Source organism: Euprymna scolopes, chromosome 3 (genome assembly GCF_053919585.1).
Source record: "Euprymna scolopes isolate OS-2025 chromosome 3, ASM5391958v1, whole genome shotgun sequence".
Classification (NCBI taxonomy): domain Eukaryota; kingdom Metazoa; phylum Mollusca; class Cephalopoda; order Sepiida; family Sepiolidae; genus Euprymna; species Euprymna scolopes.
Genome location: NC_136484.1, coordinates 602398 through 621807, shown reverse-complemented (window position 1 = coordinate 621807; position 19410 = coordinate 602398). Strand labels below are relative to the sequence as shown.

Genomic DNA, 19410 nt, shown 5'->3' with positions numbered 1-19410 from the left:
ATTCGCCCATGTATGGAGTATTGCTGTCATATTTGGGCGGGTGCATCGGCTACTAGTCTCTCACTCCTTGACAAGGTTCAAAAGAGAGACACAAATCTGATAGGCCCTGAACTGGCATCTAAGCTTCAGCCTCTGTCCCATCGACGAAACGTTGCATCCTTCTGCCTGTTCTACAAGTATTTTAATGGTGAATACTCTGATGAACTGCAAGTACTTGTGCTCCCACAACGTGAACACCCTCGACAGACCCGACAGGCTGCAAAATCCCACCCCCACACTGTAGAGATCCCTAGATGTAAAAGATCTTTCTACTCCAGTAATTTCTTCCCCAGAACCACTAGACTTTGGTATTCCATTCCAGGTCCTTGCTTCCCCAACTCTACTGACATGCAGAAGTTCAAGTGCAACGTGAACTGACATCTTGCTGCCCAAATCCCTACATAGTACCCAAGTAGTTGTTCCCCCCTGATAGTAGCCCCCTACACTAAAGTGGCAATGTGCCTTGTTTGGGGTAAAAATGTAATAAAAAAAAATAAAATAAAAATAACTAGCAATGTGTATATGATTTCACATGCATTTGACACAAGTGCAACTAGAAATTATGTAGACGTTACAAACACATTAAACACCTGTTATATAGACCAGTATTGTAAACTATCCCTTTGTTTGTTCAACTCTCTGATGCCTTACATTCTAACCTGGATTGGAATTGCATAAAACGCAAAACAACAAATAACATTCTAAATTAAATGAATGTCAATATAAGAACAACACTGATCAACAGAGCTGACAGTGATCAAGTAGTGAACACATTTCTGCACTGCTCCGCATCACACTCCTTAATACCGACTACTTGTAATTTTTTTTCTCTAGTCAACTTGTAAAGTTAAGTATGTTTATGTTATTTGTTTGTGCGTTGTCTTATTGAAACAAGAAGTGTGTATATGATTTCACATGCACTTGACAAAGGTGCAACTAGAAATAGATGTTACAAACACATTAGACACCCGTTATATACATCAGTTATAAAGAGCTGCATGTATAACATTAGCTGTCTGAAAATTATCTTACATCGTCTAATAACCCTTGACTAGACTTGTATTGTTAAGGGTAGAATGATTCAAGACAACTTACACTTAGTATGCGTTATCATAGAAAAAATCGACACTGAAGCTGTGCTGATCAATTTAGATCAGTCTAAAACATTTAAGACTTAGGGCAAGCCTAGTCATTTAATGCTGGAATATTAACGACTGTCACTAATAGAGATTTGATAAATATTAGTTGGAAATTCAGTAGAAAACTATGACAATCAAGCAAATTAGTATTCATAGCAATTATTCAAACAATGGCTTCTGTGAAATTCCCACTTACAAACTCTTCCATTATGATAACACCCACTGTTAGCATGTATTTTTTGTTACGAGACCAAAGACACACTATGATGGAATTCACATTCTCTCTCAAGTGTGAGTCTTACTAAACTTGATTTCTAAGGACAATAATATTAACATATTCAAAAAGAATGTAGCTTTTCCCCTCTGTGAATTTTCATATGTGTTACTAAATTTGATTTAACAGAAAAAGAGTATCCACATATTTTACAAGAATATGGCTTTTCACCAGTGTGAGTTCTCATATGTTTCACTAAACTTGTTTTCTGAGAAAAACAACATCCACATACTTTACAACAATATGGTTTTTCCCCAGTGTGACTTCTCATATGTTTCACTAAACATGATTGACCAGAACAAGAATATTCACATATTTCACAAGAATATGGCTTTTCCCCAGTGTGAATTCTAATATGTTTCACTAAATTATATTTTTGAGTACAAGAATATTGACATATTTCACAAATATATGGCTTTTCTGCTGTATGAGTTCTCATATGTCTCATTAAAGTTGACTTAAGAGAACAAGTATATTTACATATTTCACAAGAATATGGCTTTTCTCCTGTATGAGTTCTCATATGTGTCACTAAATGTGACTTTTGAGTACATGAATGTCCACATATTCCACAAGTATATGGCTTTTCCCCAGTGTGAGTTCTCATATGTGCCACTAAATGTGAATTTTTAGAACAAGAATAACCACATATACCACAAGAATGTGGCTTTTCATCAGTGTGACTACTCATCTGTGTAACTAATATGAAAATGTATATATTGTACAAGAATATGGATGTCACCTAGTGTGATTTCAAATTTAAGAAAACGGGAATATTAAACTGATTAAAAAGATAATAACATTTCACAAGTGTAAAAAGAATCACGATAAATCCAAATTCAGCAAAAACGTTAAAGCAGGAACATCTGCAAATAAAAATAAATGAAAATAATTTTTTTGTAAGTTTGAATTCACATTCAGTTTGTTTATTATTGTCGATATTGCTGGATTAAACTTACAAACGCTAGATCAATTCACTCTTGATAAGAAAAATAATTGTTTCAATTAACATGGAACCAATTAATATAGGTACATATTAGGACATATTCTAGAGTGAATTATATTTTAATTAGTTTTTATTTTAATGGTGAACAGAAAATCATGAAGCTTTAATATATAAATATATATAAATTCGTTCAAAATATATTAATAAAATTTACATAGAGTACTTTTTAAAAGTGCTTAATGCAATTCAGAAATTCATAGAAATAAACTCATAAATATAAGTATGTTATATATATATATATATATATATATATATATATATATATATATATACAAACTGCACAGACTAGACAACATTAAAGTTTCTTTACTTATCGATTATTCAATATGCATGCTTGAATCTATAAAATGCAAGATTGACCAAGATTCATACACCTCTTTTTTGTAAACTTGACAATTAACCACAATAATATAAACATCACCATATATTAAATGCTATTATAGAGAAACACTACAATGCACATATTCAAATCAGTAGAAGGCTATGTTAAAATAGATTTAAGTTTACACAAACTTTCGCCTTGGCCAAACATTTCTCGTCAGCTATACATGGAGACAACCAAGTGTTACATCTTACCATATAACTGTTTATGTACATATATTATATAGAAACAATTTACGTATTATATAGAAACCATTTACAATAGTGCATCCTCTGAATTAATAAAATTATATGTAGTTTTAAAGAAAAATAAATCTAAAAAATTCATACTCAGGTCTGTTAAAAAAAAAGATTACATTAGTGTTACCTGAACTAAGTTTTTTTTTGTGTGTGGTTTATTAAATCAGTTGAAATTTAGTACCATTTCCATAATGCAAATACAATCAGCTGTTTAAAAATTATGAACTTTAAGTACCAATATTTGTGTATTTCATTTGGGATACTTCTTTGATAATCGTTTTTAAAATCCTTTTGTGGGTTAAAATATAGACCTCATCATATAAAGAATTCAGTTAATTGATTTATTCGTTATTTTAAAAATTATTTCATCTTGTGGGGTTTAACTCTTAAAAAAATATTTTAATTTTTTTTTGTTAATTATATTCAAACAGCCTGAGAAAATAACTGAAAAGAAGGGAAAATATTTAAGATTTTAGAGTAGAAATAATTTTCCTTTACAAATTTACTGTTAAATATGCACCCACTTCTTGGCCAGTAAACAGCAAAAGCGAAACATGTAAAATATTTGACTTTCTATTTATTTAGTGATAAAAGGAGAGAGCTTATTTCACTCCTCTGATGAAAAAAGCCCATTTTGAAACCCTCGAATTTCAAATTTCTTAGTTGAACATAAAAACATCTTCCCTTTTAAGTCCTGTACTGAAAAGGGAAGGTGTGGTACATGTAATTCTTTTATATATAAGTCAATCTTTCTGGAGAGAGGACCAAAATGATAGACGACATTGTGGAAGATAGCTTACTTAATGACATAATTGCAAAAACGCTTATTAGAACAATTAAGTAACTCTACCCCCATACGATGACCCACTAATGAAGATGCTTTTTATCCAGCAGTCTTGTGGTATTAAGCCTAACAACCATTGCAAGTCCGTTAGCAACTCATCTACAGTCTTCCGCAGACAAAGGCAGTGAGTGGTGAATCGTTTGAAGGCCACAAATGAATCTTTTACAAGAGCACATTTGATTTCCTTAAAATAATTCTGAAAGCTGCTATGTTTCTCAAGCAACACTTTTCAATCATAGTGCCAGGACTCGCCCCACATTGGTTATTGTGCACAATTCACAAGTTAACTCTATATCTTCCAACCATTCGATTACTGGAGTGCCCGTTTTTACATCACTAAATTCAGGGATTGCCAAATGTTGTAGTGCCTTAATGCCATTCTAATGAAACCAAAATAGCTGGTTGTAAATGGGTAATCTCTTCCTTCACGTTGTACGACAGCACTATTATTTAAGGTAAGAAAAGTAAACCAACCATCCAACTAAAATCACTTGATATATAAACACGACTCAGCTGGTAAATTTGAATATAGAATTCATAACAGAGACTATAATTTGTACTGTCTGAATATGCTCACACTTCTAGCCTTGAGTTCTGTAAAATTCTGAACCCTCAGGTAAGCTATTCTTTTGTTTATTCTATTTTTTTAAATTTTGTTTTTCAGTTACACAACAGTTAAAAACACATGGAACTGATTTTTGCAATTCACTGTTGAATGTTGAACACATTCTTAGCTGGAAGTTGCAATTTTTGGTCATTATGTAATTGTATCCAAAATATGCGTGTTGTTCTACAAATAGTGTAGAGTTTAGGAATTAAATAAAGTGAGTCAGTACATCCTCCTAAAAAATTAACACTCTTATAAAAATAGGCCAAATAAAAATAAACATTGTACATTAAAAATACCCCACCATGCACACAAAAAATGTTACCGTTATATAAAAAGACTAAATAAAAAATATTTTGCTAAATCTTTACAATCTAACCAAGCATAGTTTATATCCTAAAAAGATTCGAAATCTACTTTTTTTTGCTTATTACCTTAAAAATATCCACAAAGAGAGAAAAATAATGAAAGATTTAAGAGAGAGGGATCATATTCTTATATAAAATTAATTGAAAATGATCACCCACTTCATGGTAAATTAGCAGTGAATGAAACACGAAATCGTTCACAATTTCTAATTTTTGTGGTGATTCATATTGGATTTTGCTTTCTTATGCTTTTTTACGGGCAAGAGGTTAGAGCCCACATGTTGTTTACTATTCTGTATTTTCATTTTACATTTTAATATAAATAAAAGATACCATGAAAATATTGTTGTTGGCTTTTTTAGTTTTAATATTTAAATTCATATTTTATATATAAAAATTGCCCTCTTATTTATTTTTTATTTTATATAAAAATGAGGGGTCCAATTCTTTCTTTTTAATTTTAACTTTAGATTCGTGGAATGAGCATTTTTTATTAATCTATTTTATTTTTTGTTCCATTTCAAATTTAAAAAACGCCACCCCTCATTAATAATAACATAATTATTTTAGAAAGCCTTTCTTAACATGAAGAGGGGGTTCCTGCTAACTAATTTGTACCACCACCTAACAATTTAACAAACAAAAGAGGCATTTTGTAGTTTAGACAACAAAAAAATGAAAAGTTGTCAAACAAATTGATGTAATGGAATAACGTAACATCCCTTCATAGATGAAATGAACTATGGATATATTGACTGAGGCAGAAGGAAAAAAGACAAGAACAGAATAAGAAAATATGTCGAGTAAATCTTATGTCACATATATTCCCTTGTAGACAAACCCTTTTATCTTTCACCCATAACCCCGTGTTTCTTGCTGTATTCTTATTTAAAGTAAGGATATAACAAATGGTGACAGGATTCGAATTCACAAAAAGGAAACTTTAAGCCAAAAAGATATTGGACAACGAATGAAAAAAAAACTGCATGGAAAAATTCAACTACTGAAAAAACAAACAAACAAAAGCAAGTTATTTTTTTTTTAATTCAGTCGATTATGGTCTTACTGAAAAAAAAAGAGAAATTGACATTTCACGAAGCATTGAAAAGAGGGTTTGACCTTTACTCCTGATCTGAAATAGAACATGTACATCAAGTCTGTTGCCAGGGATGCTGGGAAAATGGTGGGATCCTTCTACCGCTCCAGAAGATATCTCACTACTGATGCAATTCTCTATCTGTATTGTATAAAAGCCAAATACGTCCAAGGATGGAGTACTGCTGCCACATCTAGGCAGGAGCTGCTAAAAACAGCCTATCCTGCCTTTACAGAGTACAAAATAGACTTCGTGGTTTAGTGGGGGATGCCCTTTTCTCTTCCCTGATACCTCTCTCCGACAGAAGAGACGTTGCAAGCCTGTCTTTGTTTTATCGCTATTTCCATGGCAAGTGCTCGTCTGAGCTCCAATCCCTCGTCCTCCCTTGCCAATCTTTCACGAGAAACACCTGTCTGGCTAAAACTACTGTCAATAATTTTCCCCACTCTTTATCTGTGCCTAAATCCAAACATAGATTCCATGAGCAAAGCTTCTTTCTTAGAACTGCACACCAGTGGAACTCTCTGCCGCTTGCCTATTTCCCACCTGACTACAACTAGGACATTTTCAAGTCTAACATAAATTAACTCCTGACAAACCGCCCCCTTAAGTAAGACACTCTATCAAAACCCCCAATACTAAGGATTACTACAATACTATCTCATTAATTACTGTACACGCAATAACCCTTATCCCTGAGTGGCCTTTAGGCCTTGATAAGTGGTGACCCCCATGTAAAAAAAAGAACAATTTTTCTCGGAAAGGAAGAAAGTTGTTCATTTCAAATTTCTTTTGTTTCATAAGAAGAAAAAAAATATGTCGGAAAAGAATGCACGTATGCTGTTGGTTCGGTGTCAATTTTGTGTGTGTAACCCCCTCCAAAAATCTTGTCTACAAAAGACTGTTGTTTTTTTGTTGTTTAAAAAACAAACTATTCAGGGAATTTATTTAATGCTTTGTGCAAGTACTGTTAACCTTTTGTTTTATTACTGTGTTTAAAAAAAAGAAAAAATTCTTCAACATGGAACACTTAGCCGAGTTTCCAAAAACTATACAATTAGCTTGCAGACTACTATTGAGTAATGAAGCCATAGGTACTGCATGCAAAAACAAATTTTTAATTTCGCCCGCCAAATATTTAATGAATTCCTTTGGAATAGTGATAATAATAATCTCCATGATCTTCTGTTTCATTTCAGGTATTATTTTATTTATATAATTTGATATAATATCGATTGTCGATTCACTCTGGAAGGAATTACAAATTCGCTGACAGAATTTTTATATGAACCAACTAATGGCTTAACGTTTCCAGCATTTTATTGTAGACATAAAATATTTTTTCCAAACAATGTCAGGCCTGGTCGGATGAAGAAAAAATTATTTTACTGTTGCAAAAACTGGGTTCCCATGAAAATACGAAGTATACCAATTTTATACTCCCAAGGAAACCCGAAGATATTTCTTTTAAAGAGACTATATAAATTTTATTGAACATTTTCGAGGAGCGGGATAGCTTATTTTATACTCGTTATAGGTGTTTAAATATTTTGAAACAAGATGATGAAGACTTTATCGCCTATGCTGGGAGAGTAAATGGCCAATGCGAGTTATTTAAGTTGAAAGAACTAAAAGAGGACATGTTTAAATGATTGATATTTGTGCAAGGGTTAACATCCTTTTTTTTACATACGCATCACCACTTATCAATGCCAAGAGGCCACTCAAGGATAAGGGTTAAAGAGTGTACAGTAGAAATTGGACAATATAGTAATCGTTAGTAATGGAGATTCGGTAAATTTGTTAACTTATATGGAACAGCTCATCAAAAACTTGTTTACATTAGACTTGAAGACAACCATATTGTAGTCAGCTGGAAAGCAGAAAAACGGAAGACAATTCCATAGGCGTGCAGTTCTAAGAAAGAAGCTTTGCTCATGGAATCTACGCCTAGGTTTAGGCACAGATAAAGAGTGGGGGAAACTAGTGATAGTGTTTCCTGCTAGACGGGTGTTTCTTGTGAAAGTTTGGTGGGGGGACCATAGAATGGAGCTCAGCCAAGCACCTGCCATGAAAATAACGATAAAGCAGAGACAAACTTACAACATCTCTACTGTGAGAAAGAGGTTGCGGGGAAAAGGATCATAACTATCCATTCCTGAGGAAATATTTTCGAAGTTAAATGGAGGAAAGATTTTCAAAAAATTGACTTATCAGAAGCATATTTGCAGGTTAAAGTCCACAAAGATTGTTCTAAATACCTAACAATGAGTACTCATAAAGGATTATTTTCTCTAAAACGATTGCCATTTGGGTTGAAAGTAGCACCAAATTTATTCCAACAAATTATCGATGCCATACTAGCAGGCTTGGATTTTGCAATGGCTTATTTAGACGACATTTTGATAAGAAGCAAAAATGTTGAAGAACATAAAAACCATATTTGTAAGGTATTCAAGAAAATAGAAGACGGATTTGAAGTGGCTCTTGAAAAATGTAATTTTGGTATGGACAAGATTGAATATTTGGGACAAATAATTGATTGGAAAGGTAGAAGATCTAACCCAAATAGGACAGAAGTAATTAGAGACATGCCTAGACCAGACAATATAGTGCAGTTACAGTCATTCTTGAGTTTAGCAAACCACTATAATTCTTATATCCCAAACATGCATGAACTAAGAGCACCATTAAATGAATTACTGAAGAAGAATAAAAAATGGCTCTGGACAAAAGAATGTGAGGAAGCATTCCAAAAAATTAAAAGATGTTTGCTATCGGATCTAGCGTTAGCACATTACAATCTGAAAAAGGATTTAATTGTAGCGGTAGATGCGAGCGAATACGGTTTAGGAGCAGTGCTTCTACACAGAATGGAAGATGGATCTACTAAACCAATTTCTCACACGTCGAGGGTTTTATTACCCGCTGAACGAAAGTACAGTCAGATCGAAAAAGATCTGGCGATTGTGTATGCCATGAGAAAGTTTCATAGATTCATTCATGGAAGATCTTTCGTCTTGGAAACGGACCATAAACCATTACTATCGATTTTTGGTTCGAAAAAAGGGATTCCTACTCATATGGCAAATAGATTACAGAGATAGAGTATTATTTTGCTCAATTACGATTTAAAAATCAAACACCTAGCATCTAGTAAAATTGCACATGCAGATGGTTTGTCGAGATTGATCCCCAGTAAAACTGAATTTGAAGAAACTGTTACAGCAGCACTAAAAGAAGAAAATGAACTGACAGATATATTAATAAATACTATTAGGGAAATTCCTGTTACACTTGAGAAAATAAAGAAAGCAGCGAAAACAGATAAATATATTAATAAGATAAAAAAAAACAAGTGGGACAAGACGAAAAGAATAGAAAAGGATTAAAAGTGTTTCCATTTTCTATGTGTGATGAAACTCTGATGTACGCAGACCGAGTGGTAATACCACAAATATTACAAAAGAAAATCCTAAAAGAATTCCACATGGGACATCCTGGAATCTCCAGAATGAAGGCTCTAATGAGAGGATTCACATACTGGCCTGGAATGACTCAGAACATTGAGAATATGGGGAAATTATATAAAGGTTTCCAACTAGCCGCGAGATCTCCCCCCCCCCCATAAAGACGCAACCTTGGCCTAAAACAGATGTACCCTAGACACGCATCCATATCGTTTATGCAGGACCTCTGAAGGGATATTATTACCTAGTAATCGTAGATAGTATGTCAAAATGGCCAGAAATTTTTATATACAAACACCATACAGCAACAAACACAATAAAAGCGCTGGACGAGGTATTTAGTAGGTTCGGAGTTCCAAAAACAATTGTTAGTGATAATGGCACTATGTTCACAGGTCAGGAATTCAAACACTACTGTAAGGCACTGGCCATTGAACACATTACAACACCAACTTTTAACCCTCGATCAAGCAGAAAGATTTGTCAATACTTTTAAATGAGCTTTACAAAAGAATAATAACATCGACATAGAAGAAAAAAGCATTAAAAAAATTCTTAGCAATATATAGAATAGCACCAAATCCAAATGCTAAATTGTCCCCAGCTGAAATTGTGTTTGCCAGGGAGGTACGTTCGGAGTTCAACCAGTTAATCCCAAGAGAAAAAGTTAAAAAAAAGTATCAAGGATAATGTAAGGTACAAGACTTACAATGACGGGGATAAAGTTTTCTTCAAAAATTATCAGGTAGGGAAGAGTTTTGGGGAAGAAGTCATAAGATTATGAAACAGTCAGAAACCAAGAGTTACCAATGGAAGTGCTATATGACACTTTCCATATACAACCTCCAAAGAAGGAAGTACCAGTAACTCAGAAATCCAGTCACTCTCCAAAAGTAAAACATCGGCAAACACAAATGGTGAGAAGTGAAAGGAAAAGGAAAAGGACCGAATTTTTTGGACAAAGTCTAAAAAGGAAAATTACGGCCAATTGAAACACTGCTTCAAAATGAAGTCATGGTATTAAAAGGAGGGAGGGGTGCCAGTTTTCTTTTTTTTCCCCCAGATATATATCCGTTCATTCCTATCCTGAACATTGTATCATTTATATTATTTTTTAATTTAATTATTTTTTATGTACCTGTTTTTGAATTATTTTTTTTTAATTATTGTTCAAGATTATATAAAAATTATGTAACACTGAAAGTTTCACATTTATGCGAGCAAGGAAATTATTAAAATCTTGCATATAAAAATTATGCAAAATCTGTAATTTAAAAAAAAAGTAGAAATATTTTTGCTATTATAATTTTTTTTTGTATGAAAATATTAAATAAACAATGCTTAATTCAATGGTAATATCGGTAGTTTGAGAAATTAATTTTTCTTCGAGTTATATTGAATTCATTAATACAGACTTTAGGGCTTTTTTTCATGATGTTCCTGTAAAAATTAAATTATTTTTTTTAAATTGTTATAATTTACGATGCTTTATTTTCATAAAAAAAGCAAAAGTAAATTCATTCATTTTTTTTTAAATACAGAAACCATAACTTTAGTAAAGGTATTTTTTTATTTTAACAAAATAATACAATTCCACTAAGATTTAAATAAAAATAATGTGTTTATTATATTCTGTGATCATTATTTTATAAATACTGAAAATTTCATTACAATTGGTTAATTTCCTGATTTTTTGGTGAATTTTTTAAGTAAAGGGAGGGGGCAAAATGTTTACAAATTTTGAGCATCGGCATTCATTTTGCACGTACCTAATAATATTCCCAAAATAGTTGACTTTGATTCTCTACCGCCACGGAAATTCTTGCAGATGAATATCGAAAAAGACTAATTGTTATTTTTATTGTATAATTTTCAATGTCCTTTAATTCTATTTCATTTCAATAAACCTCCTCACAATAGAAATACTGAAGAACAAGAAAAAATTGATTAAAAGTGAAGGAACCGATTTGCCTTGTCATCACTTAGCACTACACCAGAAGTTACGAAGTATGTTACCTGACTATAACAAAAAGTACATTTTTTTCTATTTCTTTTAGGGTTAAACTACCCTAGGTTAAATTTTAAAGCCTTTCCAATATTTTATTTATTTATTTCTATATTAAGTTTCTGTTATTTGGTGACAGCCAATAAATGTATGTCGACTTTATGTAAACTTTATAAAAGAAAATGATCTCTATTCAAAAATCTAAAATATTGGGTAAAACATTTTAAAAAATCAAACAGAATTTTCTAGCGACCTAATAGATAAATATAGACAGAAAAAGATTTTTTAAATGTTACGCCAATTAAATAAATAAAAAAATAACAGTTTTTGTGTTCAGTTGTCTAACACTTCGATAGACTTCAATTAAATTATTGTGTTTATGGTAAACATTATTATGTTCTCAAAAATCACACAAATTTTAGTGAAATAAGATAATTTTAGAAAAAAATGTAAATGTCAGATTGAATAATATATTTTTAGGAGATTTTTTAATCGGAGATTGATACTTTTTATTCACATTTAGGTCAATGTCAAGTTTCTTTCCAACTCCTCAAAAAACTTTAAAATGACGACTTTTAAAAGTTTTCGGTGGTGCTGAAAACGAATATCACATTTAAATTTGGGGCAGATAAGTAGTTTTTATGATATGAAGAAATTACATTTTCAAAAAGTGGGGGATCACTTTCTTATACAAATTTAACGCTCAAAATTACAAAAATATACTTTTGTTTTTCATTCGTTTTTTTTCTTTTGAAGGTGGGTATTCAATTATAGAACTTGTATAGTTTTTAACAGGTATTTCTGTAGTTTAATTAACCATTTTTCCGTAAGTAACGTGCCGACATTAACCATTAAATCAGAAGAATCGTAGAATATTTCACAAAAATTCTGTTTACATTAGGGGGCAGTGGAGGAGCGCGTGGTGTTGTGGCAGCCGCTACAACACCACCTGCCCCCCACCGCCACCTAATGTAAACAGAATTTTTGTGAAATATTAAACCGCAGAAGCACCTGTTAAGAACTATATAAGTTCTATAATGAAAAAAGAATGAAAAACAAAAGTATGCCCTGTGAGAAATTCCATATACATCCGCCATCTTTCTTGTTTAGGCCGGCCACACAGTTCTAGTAGCCGGTCCATGATTGGTTAATTTTGAATGAGTCAAGTAAATTGCTTGGCGCCTTTTTGTATCTTGCTTTCATTTTTAATCTAACAGAAACTCAGCAACGGGATAGACTCATCCCAGCGGTTTCCCTCTCGAAGGAGCCAAGACAATTCCTTCATGGACACCAAACAATTGGTGAACGAAGGCCACAACTCTACAAGCAGAGACAACTTTTATTGCTGTATTTATCCTAACTGAGGATGACATTCAAGAACTGTTCTGCATGTTTATTTACCAATTATTGGATCTTATCTCAATTCATCTTCAGTCCTAATATCACATATGCCTAATTATAGGCGCCATCATTCTCGCAGAGTTCACCATGAACATTCATAGATCTTTCCAAAGGAACAACGAACTAACATTCTGACAATAGGAATTCAAACTAAAGGCTCCATGCAAATTACTAGATGGCTAGAAAGTGGGTGTTCATTTTACGTTAAATTTATATAGGAAAGTGATCCCCCACTTTTGGAAAAAGTAATTTCTTCATATGAAAACGACTTATCTGCCTCAAATTTAAATGTGATATTTGTTTTCAGCACGACTGAAAACCTATAAAAGTCGTCATTTTAAAGTTTTTTGAGGAGTTGGAAAGAAACTTGTCATTGACCCACATGGTCGGTAAAGCACGACGAAACCAATATATTTTATTGGATTGAAAAAAAATATATATATGTTTAAGATTATTTCAGAAGTTATTGAATGGAATTTTTTAAAAGTATAAAAGAAATAAGAAGAAAAAAACTTACGTTTCATTCCAGGAATTCAATACGAAAAAACAAAAGCGAGATGAATTCGTTTTTCTTTTGTGTTCAAAACAAAAAATATTCTGTTTGCTAGGATTTCTTCAGTAAATTGGTACAATATTTATTTTGTGTGTCCAACTACTTAAGAAACAAAATGTTACGAAAATATAAAAGAATCAAAATTAAAAGATGAAAAACATAATTTAAGCGTGAAATTATTATTTTTTAAACAAAAAAAACTTAAGATAAAACAACGGATTCAGATCACCGTAACGGTGTAATCATTATTTCGTTCCTCGTGTCAAAATGTCCGTTCATTAATTAAGTGTGCGGGCTTGTTTTCCTATTAAGTTTAGATAATATTTGTCAATGCTAAAGGTTTGTTGAAATTTCCTTAGTAAATTTTAATTTATTAAAAAATAAGGTATTTTTTAGATTAAGTCCACCTCCACAATTTTCTTTTAAATGACGACTCTTAGAGGTTTTTGACTATGCTGAATACGGAAATCGCATTGAAATTTTGAAGAAAGAAGTAGTTATCGAGATATAAAAAGTTGCATTATGCATTGTATTCTTTGGCGGCCGTCTTTATTACGCGCGCGTACCATAAACAAATCTACGCGCGTAACAAAGATGGCCGCCAAAGAATACAATGCATAATACAACTTTTTATATCTCGATAACTACTTCTTACAAGAAAAATTTACCAAAAATAAAATCTATGACGATATCAGGTTTATTTTTTTTTTAAGCCTAAACGTTTCATTGTACATAATTCTGGAGACGTTACCAAAATTCGTTTTATTGGGAGACAAAAAAAAAAATGGAGAAAAAGGTGAAAGAAAGGTAAGGGAAATAAGGTTGATTTGTGCATTGCATCAATGTCCCTAATCTGTGTAAAAATAATACAAGAAAACTGGAAACGGTAATGAAAAGGGGAAGAAAAAAATGATCAAATGAAAACTAGAGCCGAAATTTAGTCCAAATTTTGTTAAAATGAAATAAAATAGGGTAATGTTGCTAAATAGGGTTTGAGAAAAAAGATATTCAAAATGTTTCTCATCTTAAACATTATTACATAAGAAGTCATTTTGTGTACAAACTTTATTTATTTGACCCATCGAAACTCGGAATATACATGATTAAAATGTGTAACAATTCAATGAATAAATATGAAAGTTTTTAAATGCTATGTTTTGTAGTATAAATAGTTGTCTGATTGGAAAACCCTTAAGGAACAATTTTTTAAAAAAGATATTTTTTTTAAATCGATATTATATCAAATTATATAAATAAAATAATATCTGAAACGAAACAGAAGATCATGGAGATTATTATTATCACTATTCCAAAGGAATTCATTAAACATTTGGCGGGCGAAATTAAAAATTTGTTTTTGCATGCAGTACCTATGGCTTCATTACTCAATAGTAGTCTGCAAGTAACATTGTGTTTGTCGAGCAGTTACTTGCTCGACTAATATATATATATATATATATATATATATATATATATATATATATATATATATATATATATTATATATTAATCATCCACATGTCAATACTGTTTCGCTGTTTCACAACTCATCAGTGCAGCTAGACAGGCAACAACCTCAAGCAAGGATTGAAACCTGACCGCCTAATATATATATATATATATATATATTAGAGGTGTCCAGGCTTGTTTAGTTCGTGTATGGGGGCCATCAGATTGAAGAACATATCCATTCGGATGCTCTAATATAAGCGTGTCTCAATGAATTGTCGAATCCATATGAGGCGTCCAATAAGACTTTGTAACTCCTTTCTCGTTGTCGAAGGTTTCATGTCGATGATGCCACGTACGTATTCGGGGTCAGCCTTGAACCCATCGCTATTCATGATGCGACCGAGGAATTTTGCATCGGATGCAAGGTAAATGCATTTCTCCAGGTTTAGTTTTAATCCAAACTTGCGAAGAGCGATAAATAATTGTTCCAGCACGGTTATATATTCCCCAAAGGTTTTAGCATGTACAAGAAAAATGTACAAAAAAAAATGTAAATTAAATATTTTACTCATCCGAACGTAACGACTTTTATTCTATAAATAGATAGGCACTCGACCAAGTTATTCGGAAATAGAAATCTTCTTTCGCTCTAGAAAGACATATGCCAGCTACCAGTTGACAAAAAGACGGCGGATGGAATCTCTAGTGCAAAAACGTTAAGTATTTTTTTTACCACTAATCCTAAATGTTTTTTTTATGTTAACTTGTTTTTAAACTTGTTTTTCGTGTTTTATTTATGTATTTTGTCTGTATTCTCCTGTCTTCTTGTCTGTATTCTCCTGTCTTATCCGCCCCCCCTCCTCATGCTACAAAGTTAAACGATAAAAAAAAAAAAATGCCGGCAACTAACGATAAAAGAAAAAATGCTGGAAATTATTTTCTAATAGAGTAGATAAACTTAAGACTTTATTTAAGTAGTATACTTAATATATACTATTACTGCAAGCTTGCCTGTATTGAAAATGCTTGCTTCTTGCTGGCAAATCAAACCATCTAATATAGTTAGCCTTATGTTCAAGTACATTCGAAATATAATACAGTGCAAAGAAACAGTTACTCGTGAAAACGAACCTCCTAAAGTAAAACCTTGAATAATTATCTAAACTCGAATGTAAATTAATATTAAGCCGACTTTACAAATTGATAATAATTAATTATTGGATTTTAATTAATTATAAGATGAAACTCTAATGATTCCAACTCGATAGATAACGACAAACTTCCACCCATTAATATGGGAGGGGAGATTATCATCAAAAGTGTCCTGAATTGTTAACTTAGCATCGGACTTACTACTTAGATATAAATAAGTCACCTGTCCCCATTCCCCGCCCCATTTTTTTGTTTTTCTCTTTTAAATGGAGAGTAGTTAATACAGTGGATGTGTTATCGGCAGCTCCAGTAACTTTCGCTTCTCCTATTTTGTCATTCAGTCCTCATTCAATGAGTGATTTTTCTGACAAAGGGTGAAGAAAAAGCTGCTTAAAGGTCGGTAGTACTTGGTGACCAGTAGTCTGAGATGTCGGAAATTTTTCTGTCTCTATCTGTCCTTGTGGCCATGTCACTAGTAAGGGTGCTGGAGGTAAACGTTTTGTCTGGGCTGACGTTATCCGCCTGATAGTCAGGGACCCGAACCTTGGATTAACCACTAAGGAGGCTGTCCTATCAGCAGGCGCAAAGTACTGGGACTGCTGTATTGGCATTTGGTGAGTGGATCTGGACCATGCATTAGTCTCTGGTGGGGCCTCTCGATGCCATACTAGTGGGTAATTGTTACGGCTTTACCTTTTCATGTGCTACAAAAAAAATTTCTTGTCTTTTTCTCTCTTACTTTCCCTCTCTGTACTGCTCTAACCAAGTATGCCGACCTATTCCACAAATCCCAAAACCTCAACATATAATATCTCCAGAATAAAAACTCGATTAAACCTAGAACCCCATCTTCCAACGTAGACCCCTACTACCAGGTCTCCTTCTCCAACATCAGGGGTCTACGTTCCAACCTTCCAGAGGTTGAAACCCAATTACAGGAGACGAAACCGGACATATTCTTTCTAAGTGAAACTGGAATAGGGCCGACCATTTCCCTAGATGAGTTCATAATTAACGGATACTCTAATTTAACAGCTAAATCTGACACCCAAGATCGACATGGGCATGGAATATGTGCCTACATTATAGATGGCTTCCCGTGTGACAGGTATATCTCTAGAGAAGATCCTAATTTACCCTATATGTGCTTCAGGGTTGCACTTGCTAACACCACTGCATTTATATTTGCCCCTTATAGGCCCCACAACAGCGGAGTTACTATCTTTAAGACCATATCTGAGAAAATAGACCACATACTGTCTTCACATCCCTCGGCTAACATCCACATCTGTGGTGACTTCAACGTCCATAAACTGGGAATGGCTGACCCATTCAAATCAGACAGATGATGAGGGGAGGTTTTGTCATGATTTTGCCATTGCTTATGACTTCATTCGCAAACTCACCCATGTGCCCGATACACCCGGTCAATATGCAAGCCTCCTAGACCTTTTTCTCTCAACTTCCCCTGAGCTATGTTCATGTTCCGTTCATTCTCCTCTAGGATCCTCCGACCACTCCGTCGTATCAGTTAAGATAAAAACGAAATGTAAGAAGCCCCCAGACGTACCCCTCCACCGTACTGTATACCGATACTCCATGGCTAACTGGGATAGCTTCCGTACATTCATATCTGATTTACATCTGCACTCCATGTTTAAAAAGGAAGTGTCCTCTATAGTATCAGATCTGACCGAATGGTTAATTGTAGGCATAGACCAATTCATACCATCTAAAAAATTCCAACAAAAACCTAACAGCCAGCCATGGTTCTCCCCAGAATGTGCTGCTGCTATCGCGCACAGAAATCACTTTTTCCATAGCTACCAACGTAATAGATGCACTGAGACTAAAGCTGCTTTGAGGTCTGCCAGCAACCACTGTAAAAGAGTAATCAAAAATGCAAGAGAGCTATATGCCCAGTCTGTTAAATCCAAGGTAGCTGATCAGCGGCTTGGATCCCACCAGTTTTGGCAAATAACAAATAGGATCCTGAACAGAAGTGTGCGTTCTATCCCAACCATTATCAATGGACCAGAGGTCATCTCGTCAGCGTCAGACAAGGCCAAACTATTTGCAAAGAACTTTGCAGCTAATTCTATCCTATGCGATGAAGGCCATCAACTCCCCATATTTCCTCCTATAACAAAGAACAAGCTAGGTAACATACAAATATCCGTGCATGAGGTCGCCAAGCTAATCAAGAACCTAGATTCCAGTAAAGCAACTGGCCCTGATGGCATCCCAATTATAGTGTTAAAAAAGCTTCAACCAGAACTTGCTCCCATACTTACGAAACTATTTAAGCGCTGCCTTAAGGAGAAGTGCTTTCCGACTCCCTGGAAGACCTCATCAGTTTGTCCTGTATTTAAGAATTCAGGTGATAAGTCATCTCCCTCTCAGTACAGACCTATAAGTCTCCTGTGTGTTATGAGTAAGTTGCTGGAATCCATATTAAATAGAGAAATAGTCAACCACCTCAGCAGGAATAACCTTCTTAGTGACACACAATATGGTTTCCGCTCTGCAAGATCTACTGCAGATGTGCTGATGGTTATATCCCACAGGATTAGTGAATCTCTTGATAAAGGCTTCCTTTCTAGGGCAATTGCTCTTGACATATCAAAGGCCTTCGACAAGGTATGGCATAAGGGTCTACTTCACAAGATTTCCAGCTACAGTATAACTGGAAATGTTTTCTCAATCATTAAATCATTTCTCTCCGATAGACTCATAAGAGTAGTGGTAGATGGACAAAAATCGGAGGCCTGCAATATAAATGCTGGAGTCCCTCAGGGGTCAATCCTGGGCCCAACTCTCTTCCTGATCTACATCAATGACCTCCCTAAACACATACTTAAATCATTCGTTGATATCTATTCTGATGACACGACCATCTACGGCAACACATCAAAGGCTGTAAATTACAAAGTTCTCTCTGATTCTCTCTCCTCTGATCTCGAGCGCGTGGTTCAGTGGGGGAAGATGTGGCTGGATACCTTTAATGCATCCAAAACCAAACTCCTATCCTTACATCATCAACGCTCTGATCCCCAGCTGGCATCAATTGTGATAGATGGCTCTCGTCTGGGTGAGGCCGCGTGTTTTGACAAGCTTCTGGGTTTGACCTATACTCCTGATCTGAAATGGAATACATACATCAAGTCTGTTGCCAAGGTCGCTGGAAAGATGGTGGGATCCTTCTACCGCTCCAGAAGATATCTCACTACTGATGCAATTCTCTATCTATATAAAATAAATCTATATATAAATAAAATATAAGTAATATATATATATATATATATAAATAAAATATAAGTACGTCCAAGGATGGAATACTGTTGCCATATCTGGGCAGGAGCTGCTAAAACAGCCTATCCTGC

General features: G+C 33.8%; 1 protein-coding gene across 1 annotated transcript; it reads right to left on the bottom strand.

Annotated features, from left to right (window-relative positions):
* Window positions 1–1516: 1516 nt before the first annotated feature.
* Window positions 1517–13625, bottom strand: LOC145252727 (uncharacterized). The gene is made up of 2 exons (XM_080112584.1): window positions 13388–13625; window positions 1517–2318 (listed from the first exon to the last, which is right to left on the bottom strand). The coding sequence occupies exon 2, from the start codon at window positions 2141–2143 to the stop codon at window positions 1517–1519; it is 627 nt and encodes a 208-aa protein (XP_079968710.1). The 5' UTR covers window positions 2144–2318; window positions 13388–13625.
* Window positions 13626–19410: the final 5785 nt, after the last annotated feature.